Raw genomic sequence first — 19,289 nt, 5'->3', positions numbered from 1 at the left:
GTATATACTCAGAAGTGCAACGGCTGGGTCTGGGCAGGGTGGTTTGTAAAGAGCCTTCCCTGCTTTCCAAAGGAGGGCATGTGTGTGTGTCCTTTTTAATCTACAAACCACTCATCTTGCAGAAATGCGTGGACATCCCACCTTTCAAGGACATACTGTCTGAGTCACAGGGCACTGGGTCCCCCGCTCCACCCCGCATCTAGATGGCTTTCTTATAGGCCACTTCTCTGCAGGCTCATGGGGTGGTAAGAAGCAACGGGAGGAGAAGAATGCTGGTCCTTCAGTGGGCTCTGATAAAACGGTAGCTTGAACAGCCAGCACATGCAAAATAGATGTAAACTGAGTGCCAATCCCAGGAGCTGGAAGCCTCTGTCCTGTGGCTTCCACGCAGTGTAGCCTGCAGCACGCTCCAAGTGTGGAGGGGCCGTGGAGAGAGGGTCTTTCCGAGACCAGTGTGAATTTCCAGTCCTCTGCGAAGGTGTGTGCCTGCTCCCGAATGTCTTTCCTCTGTCTCCCTGCTTCTGTGCTCCCTGGAGGCTTTGCTTCTTGCGTCTGGAGGCTGCAGCAAGGCCCCCAGCCCCAGGTAGGGTGTTGGGGGGAGACAGGGCCTCTCCTTGCTCAGCAGCCTCGGCAAGCTCCTCTACCCGGGCAGCAAGGCCGTCACTTGCACAGGGTGTTCCTCGCTGGGGCTTGACTAGGGAAAGGAGGACCCACTGGGAGCTCGTCACCCTCCTAAGGCTGGCTAGTGGACACACACACACACACACACACACACACACACACGGCTTGCACAGACTTGCATTCGTGCAGCCCACGCTTAATGATCCTGTGATGTGCCAGGCGTGGCACTGGGGAAACCCTGGGGAGTAAAAGTGGGGGGTCTGTCCCAGTGGATCAGACACATCGCCCCACTTACAGCTTTGTGGACTTGTCAGTGGTACCAGCCGCACCTGGGGGCTGGTTCTCGGTTTCCCATCATCCAGCCAATAATTCCAAGTGGCAAAATGCTCCCCCAGACTCAAGGGCCAAGGCTTGTGAGGCCCCTCCACTCTGTCTGGCCCAGGTAGATGCTCGCAAGCTCTCATCCCGTCCTCCAGTCTGCAGCCTCTGAGTGAGCTTCCGGCCAGCATCAGGGGACATGAACGCGGAAGTCATCAGGAGTTGACGGAGCAGTAACCAAACGTCAGGTGTTTCATTAATAATCAACGTGCCATGTAAATTAGCACGGCCCACCTGATAGCCGCCAGGCTGACACTGCCCTGTTTTTCTTTCTTTTTTTTATCTTTTCTGTCCCCAGCAGCTAAGGCTGCTCCTGACTGTCTCATTGAAGAGAGAAATCGAAGAATCCTATCACCAGCTATTAAATATTTCCGCTGAGAAATGATAACTCACAGCTATAGAGCATTTTAACACTTATAAACGTTTTTGCATTATTTGCTACCCACAACAACCCCAAGGAAGCACTGTCCTTAGCCCCATTTCACAGATGTAAAGTCTGAGGCTCAGGGGAGGGTAGTGCATGTCAAGGCCAGGCTGCCATCCCAGGTCTGGACGCCACATGATGCTTCCATTTCACCCCAGGGACTGGAGAACTAGACATCCTCTCTGGAGTTATGTTTTACAAGACACAGCTAACACACCTAGCTTGGAGGTGAGGAAACAACGGTCCCCGTTATCAGGGCTTCCAAGAAGATTGGGAGGCCAGGGTCCCACTTCTGGATCTGCTTCTTAGGGTTCTCTTTGCCTCAGTTTCCCCTTCTGAAACTTCAGGTGGCTGAATGGGGGGATCTGTGGTCCCCCTGCCTCTCCAGTCCTCAGCACAGGGTTTCACATTTGCTCGAGAGGAATTGTTGGAAACTTTCTGAGGCGTCCCGGTGAGAAGTCACCACTGAGGTGGATGGAGTGGGTGGGCTTCTGTCGTCTGTTATTTCCTAAACCTAGGAACGGGGTCCCCACCTACCCTGTTTGACATCCCTGCCAGGGTTGCTGGGAGGCACTGGGCAGGAACTCAGGCCCTCAGGCTGCTCGCCCACACCCCCTGCCTAAGCAGGGCACCCGGCCTTCCGTGCTTCTCTGAGGCCAACCGACTGCCCTGTGAAGTGAGTGCACCCCGAACCCGGCCTCATGGTCTTCCAAAGGGTGTGTCCGGACCCCATCATGAGATTCATGGAGGCAGGACGGGGGAGCTCACAGATTGGGGGAGGCATTGCCTGACTGTGTGGAACTCAATAGCAAAGGGTCAGTAAAGATTTGTTCGAATTGAAAAACATGATAGGCACATATGCATTTGTGGAGAGGGGAGAGGGAGCCTGGAGGTCCAGGTCAGAGAGAGAGGGAGGGAGGAGGGCGGGGGAGAAAGAGGAACCAAAAGAATACACATCAGGGCCAGATGAATACTCTTTTACTTTTTTCTTTCTACTCTGATCGTATATCACTCTTGTAATTTAAGCAGTAATTAGGTGGTTGTGGGTGGAGGGATGGATGGACTGACGGACAGACGTTTTCAGGCTGGTTTTTGCCGAAGAAAAGGGAGAAAGAGCGCCACCGTGTGGCTATGTGGTGAATTGCTTCCTCCGGAAGCGCAGGGGTACCTGGGTGGTGGGGTGGTTGGCCCTCAGGGCACTGCCCTACGCCAGGGCAGTCTGCGTTTGCAAGCGGGGCTCCCGCCACCTCAACTGCCTGCAGCTCCTGGCAAGGAGCCTGGGCTGGGAAAGAGCTCCACAATCTCCCCGGAACGACTGAATCGCTGCAGGGCAGAGAATGGGAGCTTTTCTGGTAGAAGAGGATCGCCCTGGGGCGCAGCGGCCCGCTGGGCGCCCCCAACCCCAGAGTAAGGGCCACCCAGTCCATCCTCATGTCCCGGGGTGGGTGGACTAAGCTCATGTGTGTTGCATTCTGCATTCTGTGGCCATTCTCAGCCAAGGCCAGAAGGGTACCCAAGATCACACAGCTACCGCCCGCTGGAGCTGGGACCTCCGCCTGGACCCCGCTGCTGCCCACCCCCCCACCTCCCTCGCCGCTTCCGGAGCCCGCCTGTACTTGCCTGGGATATCTCCACGGGGGCAGGGGCCTCTGCACACTGCCAGGCTCTAGCAGCAGCTCTCCCTTATTCGGCCACATCCCCGAGGTCAGTCTGTGCTGTGCCCTGCCCGCCCCCCCCCCAGCACTCCGCAGCGTTCCTGCCCGTAGTACTTGCTGATCCCAGCAGGCAGCAGCTGAGTGCCCCCTGACAAAGAATCCAAGGGCTGTCCTGGGTGGCCCCAGAGATTGCGGGCATCTAGGAAGGCTTCCTGAAGGAGGTGAGAGCAGAACTGGGCTGCAAAGGAGGACGTTGAAGACAAGGACGTTCTGGACGTTGGGAATAGGAAGGGCAAGGGCAGGGGCTGGAATTCGGTCTCCAGCAGGAAAGAACGCAGTATGTTTAGGTGACAATAAGAAGACACTTGGAAAGTGGAAAGTGGAAGCCATGGCCCAAACACCTTTCTGGCCTTACTCATGTGGTGACAACTGCTCTTTCCTCCCCAAACTCAACCCTGCCTCCTCCAGGTTTGGGCAGGAGGGTGAGCCAGTCCTGGTCAATGAGAGACCCATTTCCCTCCCACCGGCCACCATGATTGGTGCAGGGATGATGCCTTGTGACTGGGCTGGGCCAGTCAGAGTCCATCTGGGGCCTCCCAAGATGGAGCTTGCTTTCCACTGCTGTTTCTAAGATGATAGACGACAGCTGCCAGTGTTTGTATCTCAGCCCCAGAGCAGAAAGGAAAGCTGAGAGATGGAGACAGAGAGAGATGCATGCACGGATTCATTCATTCGTTCATCCATTCACTCTGTAGAAACATCACTAGTGCTACCATACACTGCTGTCAGCCTTGGAGACTTGGCTGTGAGCCAGGCAAACTCCACCCCTGCTCCTGTATGGCTTACGTTCCGTGTGCACAGTCAGGACAAACAAGAGACCAATAAAAAGGTAATAAATCAACAGGCCGTTTTCAGATAATTATGATTGCCAAGAAGAACAAAGGGTAGGATGATGGGTCCAAAAGTGGCTGGGGTGGGAAGGTCCTGCTTTAGTTAATGGCCAAGGAAGTCTCTCTGCGGAGGTGACATTTCAACTGAGACCTGAATGAGTCGGCCATGGGGAGATCTGGAAGTTAGGCCATCCAGGCAGAGCGGACAACAAATACAAACGTCCTGAGGCAGGAACGAATGAGATCCAGACTATTATCTGAGCATCTGGATCCAACCATGCCTGAAGCTGGAACTTTTCAGTGACATGAACTAATTGTTTTGTTATTGTTATTAAACTAGTATAAAGTGGGTTTCTGCAACTTGCATTAGAAAAAGTGCTGTCAGGGGCTCCCAGGTGGCTCAGTTGGTTAAGCATCTGCCTTCAGTTCAGGTCATGATCCCAGGGTCCTGGGATTGAGCCCTGTGTCGGGCTTCCTGCTCAACAAGGAGTCTGCTTCTCCCTCTCCCCCTGCCAGTCTCCCTACTTGTGTGCTTTCTCTCTGTGTCAAATAAATAAATAAAATCCTAAAAAAGAAAAGAAAAGAAAAAGTGCTGTCATTTGAAAGAGGTCTGACCCTGTGAAAAACACTGAATGCTGATCTCTGAAGCTGATTTTGTGTCCTGTTAGGTAAAGGGGAATCACTGAAGGTTTTTAAATCAGGAAGGAATCTTCCTGATCACGCTCCTTCTTTCCTCTGTAGGATCATCTCTCGCTTCCCTTCTTCTGCCCTCCACCATCCACCGGTACTGAACTTGGCTGCTGTCAATTCCCCGAAGGTCCTGCCTCCAGCTCTTTGCTCATGCTGTTCTTTTTAGACATTCTTCCCTACTTTCCGTCTCCCAACTAAGTCAGCCTGGCATCAACCTAGATGTCACTTCCATTAGTTTCATTAATTCTCATTACTCTCCAAGTCCGAGTTCATTTCCCCACACTCCTTTGCATACCATGATTACATCACAGCACTGATCAGTCCGATTTGTAAATTTCAGGGTACTCCATCCCACCTGCTAGACCAGGACGGCACTCACGATGGCTCCCATCTGGCTCTTGTTGGAAACCCCAGCATCGGGTACCTAGCAGGCACTCAATAAACAAGTATTAGCTGAGAGAGTTAGAGACTGAATGTTTTTATCCCCCCAATTTCATGTGGAAACCCTAGCCCCCAGTGTGATGGTATTTGGAGGTGAGGCCTTTGGGAGGTAATTACGTTAGATGAAGTCATGAGGGTGGGGTCCCCAGGATGGAATGAATGTCCTTATATGAAAAGGAAAAGAATCCAGAGCTTGAGTTCTCTCTCTCTCTCTTGCTCTCCCTCCATCCCTCACTCCGTCCCTCCCTCCCTCCCTCCCTCCCTCTCCATCTGCTTCTCTCCCAAGTGAGGACTCAGCAGGGAGGCAGCGGGCTACAAATCAAGAAACTCGTCCTCAGCAGAAGCAGAATCTGCCAGCACCTTGACCTTGGTTTCCCTGCAAGAAATGTTGTCGAAGTCCCCTGGCGTGCAGTATTCGGTTATGGCAGCCTGAGACGACTAAGACAGGGAGGAAGGCAGGGGGCAGGGGGCAGAGGGGAGAAGGACGCTGGAACAGGACATGTACCAGTACTAACTGGATTAAATGAATGAATGAACGGGCACAAGGATGCTGCAGTGATTTCGCCCTTGGGAAAGGCTAAATGAAGGCACTTCTTCTCCGGGGCTGCCTACTAAGGGGAGTGGTGTTGGAGGGGACCCCAGGGCTGGGAGGTTTCAGGCTGCCAGGGCCTACCTGCTACAGCATAGCGGCTCCAGGCCGCAAAGTCTGGAGGCCTGGACACTGCCTCCCGCAAAGGGGTCCCGGTGGCTCCAGAGAAGGCCCGCTTTCACTGCCAGGCTGGGGACCTGGTCTAGCAAGGGAGTCCCTGCATCGGTTACTAAAGGAGGAAGATAAAGACCCGAAGTGGGATCACAACCCTGGAGCAGCCTGTACCCAATAGGGCAGCTTTACCCCAACCACGCTATTCCCCAAATGACGAAAGTGGTTGTTAAGGCAAACCATGAAAAGCCGAAATACCGTTACATATGTTCATCAAAGCCGCAAGATAATCTGGGAGGTACTTGAGGAAGATAACAGCCAGTGGAAAAAGAAAGACCCGAGAAGCAAGACGTGGATGTGCCTGCATAATGGAGGGAGAATGGGAAGAAATGGGAATTTTTTCTTAATGTCCTTGGGTTCTGAGTTTTCTGCATAATGATAAAGAGTTCCGGTTGGCTGTTGGCAATGTGGAAGATCCAAAGAATATTCCAGATGTTCCCACACTCTCACCACCAAGGGGAGTCCAAGGGCCGAGGGCCGAGGGCCGAGGGCGATGGTCGATGGTCGGGACCCACGCCCCAGCATCGCGCAAGCCCCGCCCACCTCCAGGCTGGGCCCGGCCCCGCAGAGGAGCCTCGCCCGAAGCCCCCTTTCTCCTCGTGTCGGCCCGGACCTGCAGTTTAACTTGGGGCTTCCGGTCGCCAAACTTGTTTTCTTGATGAGGGAAACATAATCTCTCCAGCGCTGGGCTGCAAGAGCATGCAAATCAGCCTAACAGTGCTCTGTTCTGTGAGTTCTCCTCTCATGCAAATCCTCCTGAAATAAATCAGGCTTGAGGGGCAAAGGAGGGGAAAGGTGGGGGGTCGGGGATGGGGCTCCGTGCCAAGTGGGATGTGATGTCCGATCCTGGCTGTGCCAGTTTACCCCGTGACCGACCGCGGGCCTCCCGCCGCCCCCGTCTCCTCTGCGGCCGCCAGATGGCGGCACACGCAGGGCCTGGGACGCGAGTGCACCTGCCGCGGGCCTGAGTGCACTGAGGGCTTGCGGACGCTGGGAAGCACCTGGGCACGTCTTCTGGGGTCAAGGCTGGGGAAGCGTGAATTCGGCTCTTCTTCTCAAAGGTCATCTCTGCAAGAACGAGAGGGACCTCTCTAAGAGCGGTCTGCAGTGGCTTTGAAGCAGAGTGCCGCTGGCTCGGGACAGACGGAGACAGACAAACACAGAGACAGAGGAAGGAAGGAAAGACTAAAGAAAGTTATGAGTTTATGCAAAATCAGGTATACAAGTGTTTTGTTTTAAGTTTATAAACAGACTGATTTAGCCCGTCCTTTCTCTTCCAGGAGGCGTTAGTTAGAATGTCCGGGCACAGAGCGTGGCACCCAGGGTGGAGGGCTGGCAGGAGCCCGAAGTGGGAGCCCCGGGAAGCTTTGATAAGCAAATGCAGCCCAGCACTCGGGCGCTCTCTATTGGCTGTTTCTTCACCGCCAGATTTTGACACAAATAATCAGATTGAAAATCAAGGAGGGGAACAGAAGAGGAAAAAAAAAAAAAACCAGAGAGAGTGAGAGAGAGAAAAAAAAGGAGAAGTATCTATTTGAGCAGAGAGTCCGAGGTTGACAGAGTGGAGCTGATCCCCAGAGGCTGGGAGGTTCCCACCAAGACCAAGACGGCGTCCAGGACCAGACGGCGGAGCTGGGGACAGGTGAGTGCTGTCATCCCAGCTTCTTCTTCTTAAATTTGCATGTCTGACTTAGATTGTTTCCAGGCAGGTCAGCCGGGCCCTTTGGCAGTTACAGGAAGAGTAAGGTGGACTGGGATATCTCTTCCACAGGATGCAGCTTTCAGCCCTTGAACCCAGCGGAGAGGAGGTGGTGGGAGGCAGAGCCCTATAGGAGTTCCGCCCTCCGGCAACTGTGCATAAACGGCCTTTCTAAAACCGGGTCGGGTCTGATGGGGATCACCTGTGTGTGCGAGGTCATACCTGCAACCCCAGCTCTCCCAGGGACCTGGGCAGAGCGTGGGGTGACACTCATTCACACCCCTGGCTTAGTGTGGTCCTGTCCCCCCATCACCCTGAGCTTGTCTATAAAATCGGAGTGAAATTGAGAGACGTCGGAGGGAAGTTCTACCCCCAGCATCCCACACTCCCCAGTGCCCTTCACCCAAGTCCCTGGGGCACTTTGAGAGTGAGTGCCCTCCCATCCAGAGCCCCGTGAGGGGAGAAGGGAAAATGCGTTGTCCACCACCCCCAGCCCCCAGCCTCCAGAAACAAGAGGGCTGCAGAAGGGCAGGTGGGATCTCAGTCTTTTCTACCTAATTTAAAAAAAAAAAAAGGCCAAGTTGAGAGTCTGGGCATCTGGGGCGAGGTGCCCGCTCTAAAGTAAGGCTTGTTAAGGGGGGGGGGTCTATAGAATAGCCACGGGTACCTGCTTGTGTACGTTTTTCTGCGGGGAAGGTCTGCATCTTTCATGAGTTTCCTGGAGAGGGCAAATTAATTTGCAGGCTCCGGACCTGGATCTCGCTAAGCCATGCCTGCCCACGGGGGCTCACACCTCCTGAATAGTTCTCAGGAGGCAATGAACAGGTAGAAGATGCCAGTCTTAGTGAGGTGGCGAGTTTCTTGTCTTCCGAGGTGGTGCCCAAGGGACTCTTTAAATAAGGAGATGTGTGAGGTGTCTTCCGACAAGAGTGCGGTCCTGTAGATTGGGGGGTCGGTATGCGGGTTTCCCTGCGGAAGGTGCCTGGGGAGCACCAGAAAGCCGTATCTGCCTTGGCTTTGATGCATGGAGTTACTCAAAACCGGTGCAGAACATTTTCTCGAGGTTTTCGGGAGGGTGGGTGAGGTTGGGGTCCTCTTGGAAGCCGCAAGCACTCCTGAAGGTTCTGGGACCTGATCGCCCCTGGGAAAACAGCCTGACCACGTATGATCTCGTCCCCTCTCAGAAACAATAGAAAACCTTACCCCTCCTTAAATTAGAGGGAGTTTTTTTTTTTTGTTCATTTGTTTTCGGGAATTCAAACCAATGGGAGCTGCTCCAATTCAGAAATGTTCAGGAAATGTTTTGTTCACTCATTTTTTTTTAAGATTTTATTTATTTATTCGACAGAGATAGAGACAGCCAGCGAGAGAGGGACCACAAGCAGGGGGAGTGGGAGAGGAAGAAGCAGGCTCACAGCGGAAGAGCCCGACGTGGGGCTCGATCCCGTAACGCCGGGATCACGCCCTGAGCAGAAGGCAGATGCCCAACCGCTGCGCCACCCAGGCGCCCCTGGTTCACTCATTTTTTATTGTAGCAAAATACACATGACAAGAAAGTGACCACTTTAATCATTTTCAAGCGTGCGCTTCTGTAGCGTGAAAACGCACTTACAATGTTGGGCAACCGTCACCACCATCCATCTCCAGAACTCTCTTTATCTTCTCAAACTGAAACTCTGTCCCCATTGAACACGAACTCCCCTCCCTGTCCCGTCCCCCGGCCCTTGGCTCTCACCGCTGTCCTTTCTGTCTCTATGAATCTGACTTCCCTGGGGACCTCATAGAAGTGGAGAGTCCTACAGCATTCTTCTGTTTGTGCCTGGCTCCTTTTGCTTACATGGTGTCCTCAAGATTCATCCATATCGTGCCATGAGCCAGCACCTCCTTCCTTTTTCCAGACTGAATAACAACCCATCGTATGGATACGCCATGTTTGGTTTCTCCACCGTCTGCTGATGGGCCTCAGGTTGTGTCCTTCTTTTGGTGATTGTGGGTCATGCAGCTGTGAATTTGGGTGTTCAAATATGTCTGAGCCCCTGCCTTCAATTCTTTTGGGGGTAAACTCAGAAGTCGATTCACTCACTTGTGACATTGCAGTCTCTGAACTCAGGAGGAGACATTTGAGAACTGCTTGCACATTTCGAATAAAAATAATGACCCCTTTCTGCCGGGGCCCCTAACGTGAAACAGGCCCATTTCCCCTAACTGCTACATGGAAAGGGTTTTTTCAGTTTGTTTGTTTGCTTGAGTCACGTCTTAAACATAAAGGAAGTCCAAAGGGTCCTCTGTCACGGACTCTGAGAAACAACGGAGTCTTACCCAACCCTCCCAAAAAGGGAACCCGAGTGATGAGGTTCTTAGTCAAGGTAGGTCAGTCCCGCGCTCAAGGTCAACAAACCGTGCATGGGATTTTGGAGCAAAAGGGAAGTTTAGAAATCTCTTAGTCCAACGGTCCCTTTTGAGAGATAGGAAAACCAAGCCCTAGGTTGGAGGCCGACGTGGTCAAGCTCAAGGTCACAAAATCAGACTCAGCCCCACGGGAGGCCGTGGCGGGGCCTCGTTGTACGGAAGTCACCAGGCTGCGACTCCATGTCCACCTGGACGTGGGGGTGCGGGGCCGAGATTCTGACTCGGGGTCAGGGCACCCTCCATCGGGATGGACGGTTTTGGAAGAGATGTTAACAGCAAGTCTCTTTCCGGAGGCCGATACCATCGAGGCCTCTGTTTCATGAAGAAATCTTAGGGTTCTTTCACAATCTCTGCTCTGAGCTCTTTCTCAGAACGGTTCGTGTGAATCAGAACGGTGTGGTTGTTGATTAACTGCAGTATAGGTGATTGGTTCCTGTTTTTTTTTTTTTTTTTCACTGTGCTAACAGGGGCCAAAAGGAAGCTCTCCTGGTGTGTCTGGCCCCCACAGGGAGCTTGAAGGCTGGGCCATGGGGTTGGCTGTGCCACTCAGCCGGGCTTGGTGGAGGGAACATTCTAGGGTGGGAGGGAGGGGGACACTGGGGCACTGGGGGCTCTGAGGGGATCCCGAGAGTAGGCCCTGAGTGTTGCCTTCCTCCAGGCAGGGACCCCGGAAGCTGGGACCCCTTGCTCATGAACTTGTGTTGTCCTGACGCCTAACCAGTTGACCTCTATGGTATCCTCAGGCTCTGAGACCAAGGGAACACCATAGCTTATAGCTTCCTGAAGGAGGTCTTTCTTTCCACTCAGAACTCTCCGGGAATCCATGTGGAGCTTCTGGGTTCTAGAAAAGACAGAGATCAAAGGAATTTGATCTCTCCATCATCTTGCCCCACCAACCAGCCTTCTCTCTCTGCCCCGGGCAGGCCGTCTTCATGGGTGTCCGGGAAGACCATAGGTGCTGATGGGCAGAGCCCTGGGCCAGGAGTCAAGTCCCAGCAGGACAGGAGCGCGGGGTCTGGATGAGCCACTTTCCTCCCTCAGCCTCAGTTCCCCCTGTAAGCCTGGAAGACAATCACTGCTTCCCTTGCCCTCAGTGGGTATCAGTTCCGTGGCATAACGCACACCAGGGAGCTTTAGACACCTCCCTTAGCATGTCTGCGCACTTCCCTCCGCACCAGGTGCCCACCCCGTGGTCTGACAGTCGAGAGTCTAGAGGCCTGGGGGACAGCCTGGGATCTGCCTGGGATCAGGAGCCAGTCTCCAAGCCTCGTTCCTCCTCCGTGAAATGGGGCAGTAGCCACTCAGCTCCCAGGTCCGAACTCACGGAGCTAAGGCTACGCAGATCCTGGCTACAAGAAGGATCTCCTGGCATTCCAGCAGTTTTATGCCTACCTTTGGTTCTCTTTGGCTTACTGCTAAAATACTATGTAAAAAATAGTAGATCATCTTTGGATAGAGAGACCGTGGCCCTCGGAGGCTCCCCCAGAACAAGAGACAAAACAACGCAGTCCCCGCCTCCCCTGGTGTGTGTGGGTCTCTGGCTCTGCCCAGGGTCTGGCCTCCCCAGGGGATTCCTGGAGCCAAGAGTTAGAAGGGGGAAGGAAGGGGGGTGAGGGGAGCCCTGGGGGAGGGGGAGCAGGCAGAGGAAGACTGCCCCTGGCAGATAAGGCCACCGTGGGCTTCCCGACAAGCCTGGGGGAGACAGCAGGACAGGCAAGCCTTGGGAGGGCAAAATCTGACAGCTGGACTGGACCCCAGAGCCTTCCAGTCCCACCTCTTCATTTCAGATCCCAGAGGGGAAGGGCCTGGAGCAAGTCCCTGCTCCTGGTCCCAGGCTCATCCCTGTCCTCAGAGCGAACCTGCTTTGGGGGCGGGGGGGTCCTGGGGATGGAACCACACAGGACAGGACGTGGGCTGTGCCTGCCTCCCTGAAGTTTCTTCTCCTGCGGGCTGTGATGCCACCACCTGCTCGGTGCTCCTGCAGCCCCAGCACTACACCGAGCACTTTGCACGCTTGTTTGTAATAGAGGTCCTTTCTGCTCCAGCAATCGCAGGAAGGTGGCTTGCGGTCCCCATTTAGCAGATCTGGACACTGAGGCCTACAGTGGGGAGGGCGGGACCTAGGATTGCCCAGGGTGGAGTGGCCTCACCAGACTCCTGATGCCCTGGGGGCTCTGGGGAGGGGCAGACAGGCCTGGGTCCAGCTGGGGTTCCCTCTCCTGCCTGGCTTGGGGTCACGCCTGGGGGAAGGGGTGACTCCCTGGGCCTGCTCCAAAGGCAGGGCTCCAAGCTGCCCTCTCTAATCTCCCTCCTCCCAGCCGGCTCCTCGCCTTGGCCTTATCACCCAACCCTGGCTGTTGTCGGAGCAGCTGTAATCCCTTTCCCGCGCTTGGCCCTATCGTCCCTGCAGCCCCGCGTGGTGGCTGGCCTGGGGAAGGGGCTCCTGCTCCGAGGCCTGGAAATGGGACCTGCAGAGGAGCCGCCGGGAATGGCATTGGCGAAGTATTTCCTGTGCTCCTGCCTGGGGATGGCCTAGGGGTGGGGTGGAGAGAGGACCACTCAGATGTTCTCTGTCTCCCAGGAGCCCTCAGGGGAGCCTCACGGGCTGAGCACAAGGATGGGAAACATCTGGAGAGGGGGCAGGAGATGCTCTCCTCATGCGAAGCCAGGAGTGTTGAGGTGTTCTGGCTGGCTCTGCCATGCCCCGACCCCTGCCCAGGACCAAGTGCAGGGCCCTTTCCTGATTTGGTCCTCTGTGTCTTCCCCCACTCCCTGACCGGTGGGTTCGGTGACGATGCAACTGAGCTGGGCTGCCCACTGCTTAGTTCTTACAGTTGGTGGACATTGGCTTTTTCCTCCACGTGCACAAATGCCCTCTGGCTTCCCAGTGGGGTGGCATGGGGGTCCTCTCGGACCTTGAGCCCCACATGCAACTCCAACCCCCCCTTCACCCCACTCAGAGACAGAGAGAGAAGGTTCCTCCGTCTCTGGGCACCGGACTCCGGGCTGGGGCCACGGACAAGGGGCAGCCCTGCTCTGGGAACATCTGTGCCGCAGTAACGTGGCTTTGCCATCGAGGTGCCCCCCATTGTTGCAACCTGCTCCCCACCCCCCACCATGATAAGAACTGAGCACATATGATGCACTCACTGGCACCAACAGCCTGGACGCTGCACCTTCCAAAAAAGGGAGTAGGCCCAGAGAGGTGAAGCGTCTGCCCCAAAGTGCACAGCGGGTGAGCTGGGATTCGAAGTGAGCGTCTGACTCCAAGACCTGAGCTCAGACCACCCCTTCCATGGCCTCCGAATGCAGATCCCACAGGGGCACAAAAGCAGTTCTCAGGATGCGGGGTCAGGAGTGTGTCACATTTGGAGACACCCCTGTCCTTTCTTCTCTGCTCCCGGTGCGACTCAGGGCATGTGGGCCGGAGCAGACTGACCCTGGGGGTTTTCTAGAAGGTGTGTGTATTAATTTCCCAGCAAGGGAGCAGTGGGGGGAGGTTAGGGTTTGTAGCCACTGTGGCAAACTACCAGAAACCAGGTGGCTTAAAACAACACAGAATTTATTCGTTCAAGGTTCTGGAATCTAGAGATCCAAAATCAAGGTGCCTGCAGGGTCAGTTCCTTCTGGAGGCTCGGTGGGGAGGGGGTCTGCCATGTGCCTCTCTCCTGGCTTCTGGGGGAGCCAGCGATCCTCAATGCCCCCTCCCATCTCTGCTCCCACCTCTGGACGGTGTCCTCCCTGCGTGTCTGTGTCTGTGCGCCCAAAGTTTTCTCTTCTTATAAGAACCCTAGACCTAGTGGACTTGGTGTCCAGCCTAACTCAGTATGACCTCATCTTGGTTGGTTAAATCTGCAAAGACCCTATTTCCACAGAAGGTCACATTCACAGGTTCTGGGTAGACATGAACTTCTGGGGGACACCATTCGACTCAGGACAGTGGATTCTGATGGAATCTAAAATACAGAGGCTGCTGTCCTCTTGCCCTTCCTAACTGTTCTCTCCCTCTCCCCTCGCAAGTGTGGGGCACACGCTTACCATGCCGCGCTCCTTCCTGGTGAAGAGCAAGAAGGCTCACACCTACCACCAGCCCCGCATCCAGGAAGATGACCCGGTCTGGCCTCCTGCCCTTAGCCCCGGTGAGTCAGAGCTCCCCTTCAGCACCCATCCAGGGCTCCCTGCCCCCGGTGTTGGGGATGCACGGTATCCCTTCTGTAAGCAGAAGCTCAGTATATGTTGGGTGAACGAATGAATGAATGCACCCATCTCTTCTGACCCCTTGGATGATGGGAGCATCAGGACTGGAGCTGGTCCTCAGCAGCCGACATGTGGGTCCTAACCAGACTCAGAAAAGATCTAGGGCTAGGGTCGGGCCCTCCAAAAACTAACACTGGTCCAGGAGTTCTCCTGGGTGGGTGAGGGGGTTCCTTTCAGCCTCCACCCTGCTCCCGCCATCCTGGGCAGGGCCCATGCATGCGAGCAGCTGGGGACAGCAGCAAGTGCGTCTCTGGGTCCCCATCCTCCTAGGAGCTGTAGCTGATGTCTCTGATGATCTTGTCTCCCCACAGGGGCCAGGGACCAGGTCCTGAGCAATGATCCTGTCCTCAGCACCCTGTTCCCAAACCAGTGCCTGACCTGGACTGACCTCAAACGGGAGCCAGAGCTGGACCTGGACCAGAGCCTGAGCAGGACGGCCCTGGTGCCAGGTACCCAGGCCGGAACCCCTGGCCATCCCCCACCAGCCAGTGCGAGTGGAATGAAGGGTGGATGGGCTCATGGAAGCAGGGATCCTTGGAGCTGTGGAGTCAGGAAAGATCAACAAGGCCATCTAGATACAATCTGAGCTCTCCAGCTTCTCCTTGGGCCCCTCTAGGACGGGGAGCTCACTCCCAGATGAGAGCTTCTATGTGGCGGGTCAGAAGAAGCAGGTGGGCAGGCCGATGCAGTGGGTGAGGTGGGCGCTCTGTTGGTGCTGGGGGCCTGTTTCCGGGCTGAGAAGCCGAGAAGCCACAATGAAGACCCAGACCCTCCCCCACAGTAAATATTTTGGGCTACACACCACAACCCTCAGCAGGAGGTCTCTAGGTGGAGAGTGGTGGGCGCGGTGCCCTAGTTATCAATGAGTCCCCACCAGACGTGTGTCCCACTCTCCACAGAGGGCCCTGCTGTCATGCCCCGATCCCAGGACCGGGACTCCAGCTCACCCCCGTTCTACAAGCCCAGCTTCTCCTGGGATGCCCTGGCCTCGTCCTACGGCCACAGCTACCGGCAGGCCCCCTCCACCATGCAGTCTGCCTTCCTCGAGCGCTCCGTCAGCCTCTACGGCAGCCCTCTGGTGCCCAGCACTGAGCCGCCCCTGGACTTCAGCCTCCGCTGCTCCCCAGGCATGGATGCATATCGCTGCATCAGGTGCAACAAGGTGGGCAGCTGGGGCGTGGGTGGGCTCACGGGCCCTGCCCTGCGTCCCCTCTCTGTTCCCTGGCCGCTGGCTGCTCCCTGTGCTGTGAATCTTGGGTCGTCTGGTGGGGTCGAGGGTTTAGAATGTTCGTCCTCACCATGGTTTGTTGAACCCCGGCTGTGTGCTAGCCCCGTGCAAAGCACTGGACATGCTTGAACCCTAGGAAGTGGACAAAAGGCTCAGGGGGGTTGAGTCATTGGCCCAAGAGCACACAGCAAGTAGACGTCAGTGCCAGCATGCAAACGTGGCTCTGGCAAATTCCTGGCTCTTCACCACTGGGCTATTCAGTCTCTAGCCAGGGCCAGGAGGGGCCTTTTACATGCTCCCACGGCCCCCATTTTCTAGACGGGAAACCAAGCCACAGAGAGGGAAATTGACCTTCCCAGGACACACAGCAAAGGCCAGCGGAATCGGCACTCCCGTGCTTCTCCTGCTTTATGCCCATCTGTGCCTGGACGTGGAGGGGTGGGGGTGGCCTTGGGACCCCAGGCCCATCTCCCTCTCCGCAGCTCCCGGTGGCCTCACGCTCTGCACCCTGCCTGCAGGTGTTCTCCACCCCACACGGGCTCGAAGTCCATGTTCGCCGCTCCCACAGTGGGACCCGGCCCTTCGCCTGTGACGTCTGTGGCAAAACCTTCGGCCACGCCGTGAGCCTGGAACAGCACACACACGTCCACTCCCAGGTGGGCAGCTGGCCGAGCCCAGGACCCCCTCCTCCCACTCCTGCTCTGTGCCTCCCGCAGGAAACCTAGGGGCTATGGCTGGGTCTCTCGCCCTGCCCCTGAGGGTGACACAGATTGAGGTCCTTTACTCCCTCATCTGGGTCCCCAAAACCCTCTTTCTAGAATTGTTATATAATACATACTTTAATGTGTTTTGATAACGAATATTTGTGGTTTAGTGCTAGTTACGTTATAGTTTTCCCGACACCCCTCCCACCCCGGATGGACCGAATCAGCTTCGTGTGCCGTTGGGAGAGGCTCCTGGCCCGGTGGAATTTGGGGGGCAGAGAGTGGTCTCTGATGCTCAGAGATGATCCTGCCATCCGTGTGTCAGGACAGGCGTCCTCAGCTTTGAGGCTCTCGACATTTAGAATCTTGGGGTCAGGCTTAAGTGATCATCTTGTCCCACTTAGCTCTTCTTGAATATTCCGTTCCAGGGAAAGTACCCGAAATGACCCACGGTGCTAACACCAGAGTCAGTAAAAGCTGAGGTGGGAGAGCAGGATCTGGTCGTGAGAACTTTCAATGGTGAGCTCACGCCATGTGCCAGTTACTGCCGGCTCGGCTCTCTACCCTGTGAGCTCATTACTGCTGTTCTCACGTACAGATGAGGAAACTGAGTCTCGAGAGGTTAAATGACTTGTCTAAAGTCACGTGGCTTCTAAGGGGCAGAAGCCAAAATCGGGCCCCAAAAATACAGACTCTTAACCAAAGCACTGGGAAGCTGATGATCATGCCCCAGATCAGTCGATCGATCAGTCAGTCAACAAACGCGTGTTGAGGCTTACTTCGACTGGGGTACTGTGAAGGTTACAGGGAAAACTCCACAGGAGGCATCTCATGCCCCATGCCTCAGCCCCACCTTGGGGTGCAGAAATGGGGGCCTCTGGGTCCTGCTCCTCCGGGACCCGTTCTCGAGGCCGCCCCCCCAACGAGTGTCCTGTTCCTCAGGGGATCCCGGCAGGGCCCGGTCCTGCGCCCAGCGTGGCAGTCCCGGGTCTCGAGGCCCCGCCCGCGCCTGACCCCCCGGGGCCTCGTTTCCTCCGGCAGGAGCGCAGCTTCGAGTGCCGGATGTGCGGCAAAGCCTTCAAGCGCTCGTCCACCCTGTCCACACATCTGCTCATCCACTCGGACACGAGGCCCTACCCCTGCCAGTTCTGCGGCAAGCGCTTCCACCAGAAGTCGGACATGAAGAAGCACACCTACATCCACACGGGTGAGGCGCTCCGCCCCCCCCCCCACGTCTGGACCCGGGGTTCCCCGGCCACGCCCACACGGGCCCAAGCAGAGCCGCTCCCCGCACCCCTCCCTCCCACTGCTAAAAGGTCCCAACGTGGGCTTCGGACAGGGGTGGGGTCCCGTTACAAAGAGAGGGGCGCTCCCCTCCACGCGGAGAGCTGGACGCACTGTGACTTAAGTACACACTTAATGCGTAGGAAAAACACCGGGAAGGAAAGAGCCCAAGTGTGATCTCTGGGTGGAAGTGAGACTAGCAGGTGGATTTGTCGCTCATTCATTCCTCCAATCGTTGGCTGGTGACTGAGTGCCTCTTTCGCACCAGGTGCTCGGCCCGTTGGTACACAGCATGGACCCAGTTGCGTCGGACCAGGGTGCAACCCCAGGGGGCATTGTTTTCCTGTCCCCCTTTTGTAGTTCTTTCCCAAAGTGCATGTAGGCTGGCCGCGAGATAACACACAGCAGAGTTTACAAACAGATGCAGGGCAGTGGGTGGCGGGTCTGGCCCGGACAGCCCTGACCCGGTCCTTGCTGCCCCACAGGTGAGAAGCCACACAAGTGCCAGGTGTGCGGGAAGGCCTTCAGCCAGAGCTCCAACCTCATCACCCACAGCCGGAAGCACACCGGCTTCAAGCCCTTCAGCTGTGAGCTGTGCACCAAGGGGTTCCAGCGCAAGGTGGACCTACGGAGGCACCGCGAGAGCCAACACAGTCTCAAGTGAGGCTGCCCCTGCCCCGGGCTCCCAGCCAGCCTGCCCTGAGGTCCCGGGACCCAGAGCGAGGCCAGCCTCCTGCATCCAGATGCCCTGTCTCCGAGTCAGCGCTGGGCAGGAATCTTTCCGCTTGTTTGGAGACTCACGAAATTGCTGTGTGACTTCGAGCAAGTTGCTTTCCCTCTCTGGACCAATATTTTCCTGCTGTAAAATATAGGACCTGGGCTGGGTCTTTTTGAGCTGAAGTTGTTTAGAGGTCTAAGAGCTTGGGCGCCTTCCCTAGGGCAGAGCCCAGAAAGCCAGCATAGCCCCCTGTGCACAGGTATGCCAAGAATAGTCCAGAACTGGAATCCACAGAGAAGTCCTCCCCCTCTGCCTGCTGCCTACTGTGCTAGGATCCGGTTTTCAGTGGGTCTCCTTCCAGCTGCCACGGATGGCCAGAGCTGCCTCCTGCCCCAGTGGGAGGCCTAAGACCCCTCTGCTTCAGTTAGATGTGCTGGCCGGCCCCCACTTCTGACTGGCACGCAGCTGGCCACGGAGGTTCCGGCTCTGCTTTCGGACCATGGGGCTGGAGAAGCAAGCAGTCACTGCTATCAAGAGCCTGTTCCTCTCAACTGCTGTAAATAAAAACAAAAACACAGATTTATTTACATTTGACAGTGTTTATTAAGTGCCCCCTGGGTGCGGGTTAGGCTTTGGGAAGGGATAGTAGGGAGCTTCAAAAGGCAGAGAAAGCTGGGGCACCTGGCTGGCTCAGTCAGTAGAGCACACGACCCTTGATCTCAGGGTTGTAAATTCGAGCCCCACGTTGGGTGTAGAAATTACTAAAAAAAAATTGAAAACTAAAAAAAAAAAAAAAAAAAAAAAAAGTCAGAGAAAGCTCTGGAGTTGCTGACAGACGGGTTGGGAGAGGTGGACTCAGTCCAAACTGGTAAGTGCTGGAACAGAAGGGAAAGAGCCCCTTGCAGCCAGACGATGGGGAAGGCATGCTCCTGCAGTGGGGGACTGTATCGTTCTTCGCTGGCCCCTGCAACAAACTGCCATAAGGTTAGCGGCTGAAAACAGTGCCACTTATCTTTGTACAGTTCTGAAGGTCAGAAACCCAAAATGAGTCCTCCGGAGCCGAACGCAGGGTGTCGGCAGGGCTGCGTTCCTGCCGGGGCCTCCAGGGTTCGTCCGTCTCCAAAGCAGGCG

General features: G+C 55.8%; 1 protein-coding gene across 4 annotated transcripts; it reads left to right on the top strand.

The window, feature by feature from the left end:
- The first annotated feature begins 7,368 nt into the window (after positions 1-7,368).
- Positions 7,369-18,745, top strand: GFI1B (growth factor independent 1B transcriptional repressor). Of its 4 annotated transcripts, none has more exons than XM_045771257.2 (7): positions 7,369-7,501; positions 13,988-14,106; positions 14,536-14,673; positions 15,124-15,386; positions 15,971-16,108; positions 17,198-17,363; positions 17,926-18,745. In XM_045771257.2, exons 2-7 carry the CDS (start codon positions 14,007-14,009, stop codon positions 18,102-18,104), a joined length of 984 nt encoding a protein of 327 aa, XP_045627213.1. In that variant the 5' UTR covers positions 7,369-7,501; positions 13,988-14,006; the 3' UTR covers positions 18,105-18,745. The 4 variants fall into 4 exon arrangements, with proteins under 4 accessions (XP_045627213.1, XP_045627211.1, XP_045627212.1 ...); XM_045771255.2 differs by having other exon boundaries at positions 17,099-17,363; XM_045771256.2 differs by having other exon boundaries at positions 15,935-16,108.
- The last annotated feature ends 544 nt before the right edge of the window (positions 18,746-19,289 follow it).

Source organism: Ursus americanus, chromosome 18 (assembly GCF_024610735.1).
Source record: "Ursus americanus isolate L20-20 chromosome 18, mUrsAme1.1.p, whole genome shotgun sequence".
NCBI lineage: Eukaryota > Metazoa > Chordata > Mammalia > Carnivora > Ursidae > Ursus > Ursus americanus.
This window is presented reverse-complemented; position numbering and strand designations above follow the sequence as displayed.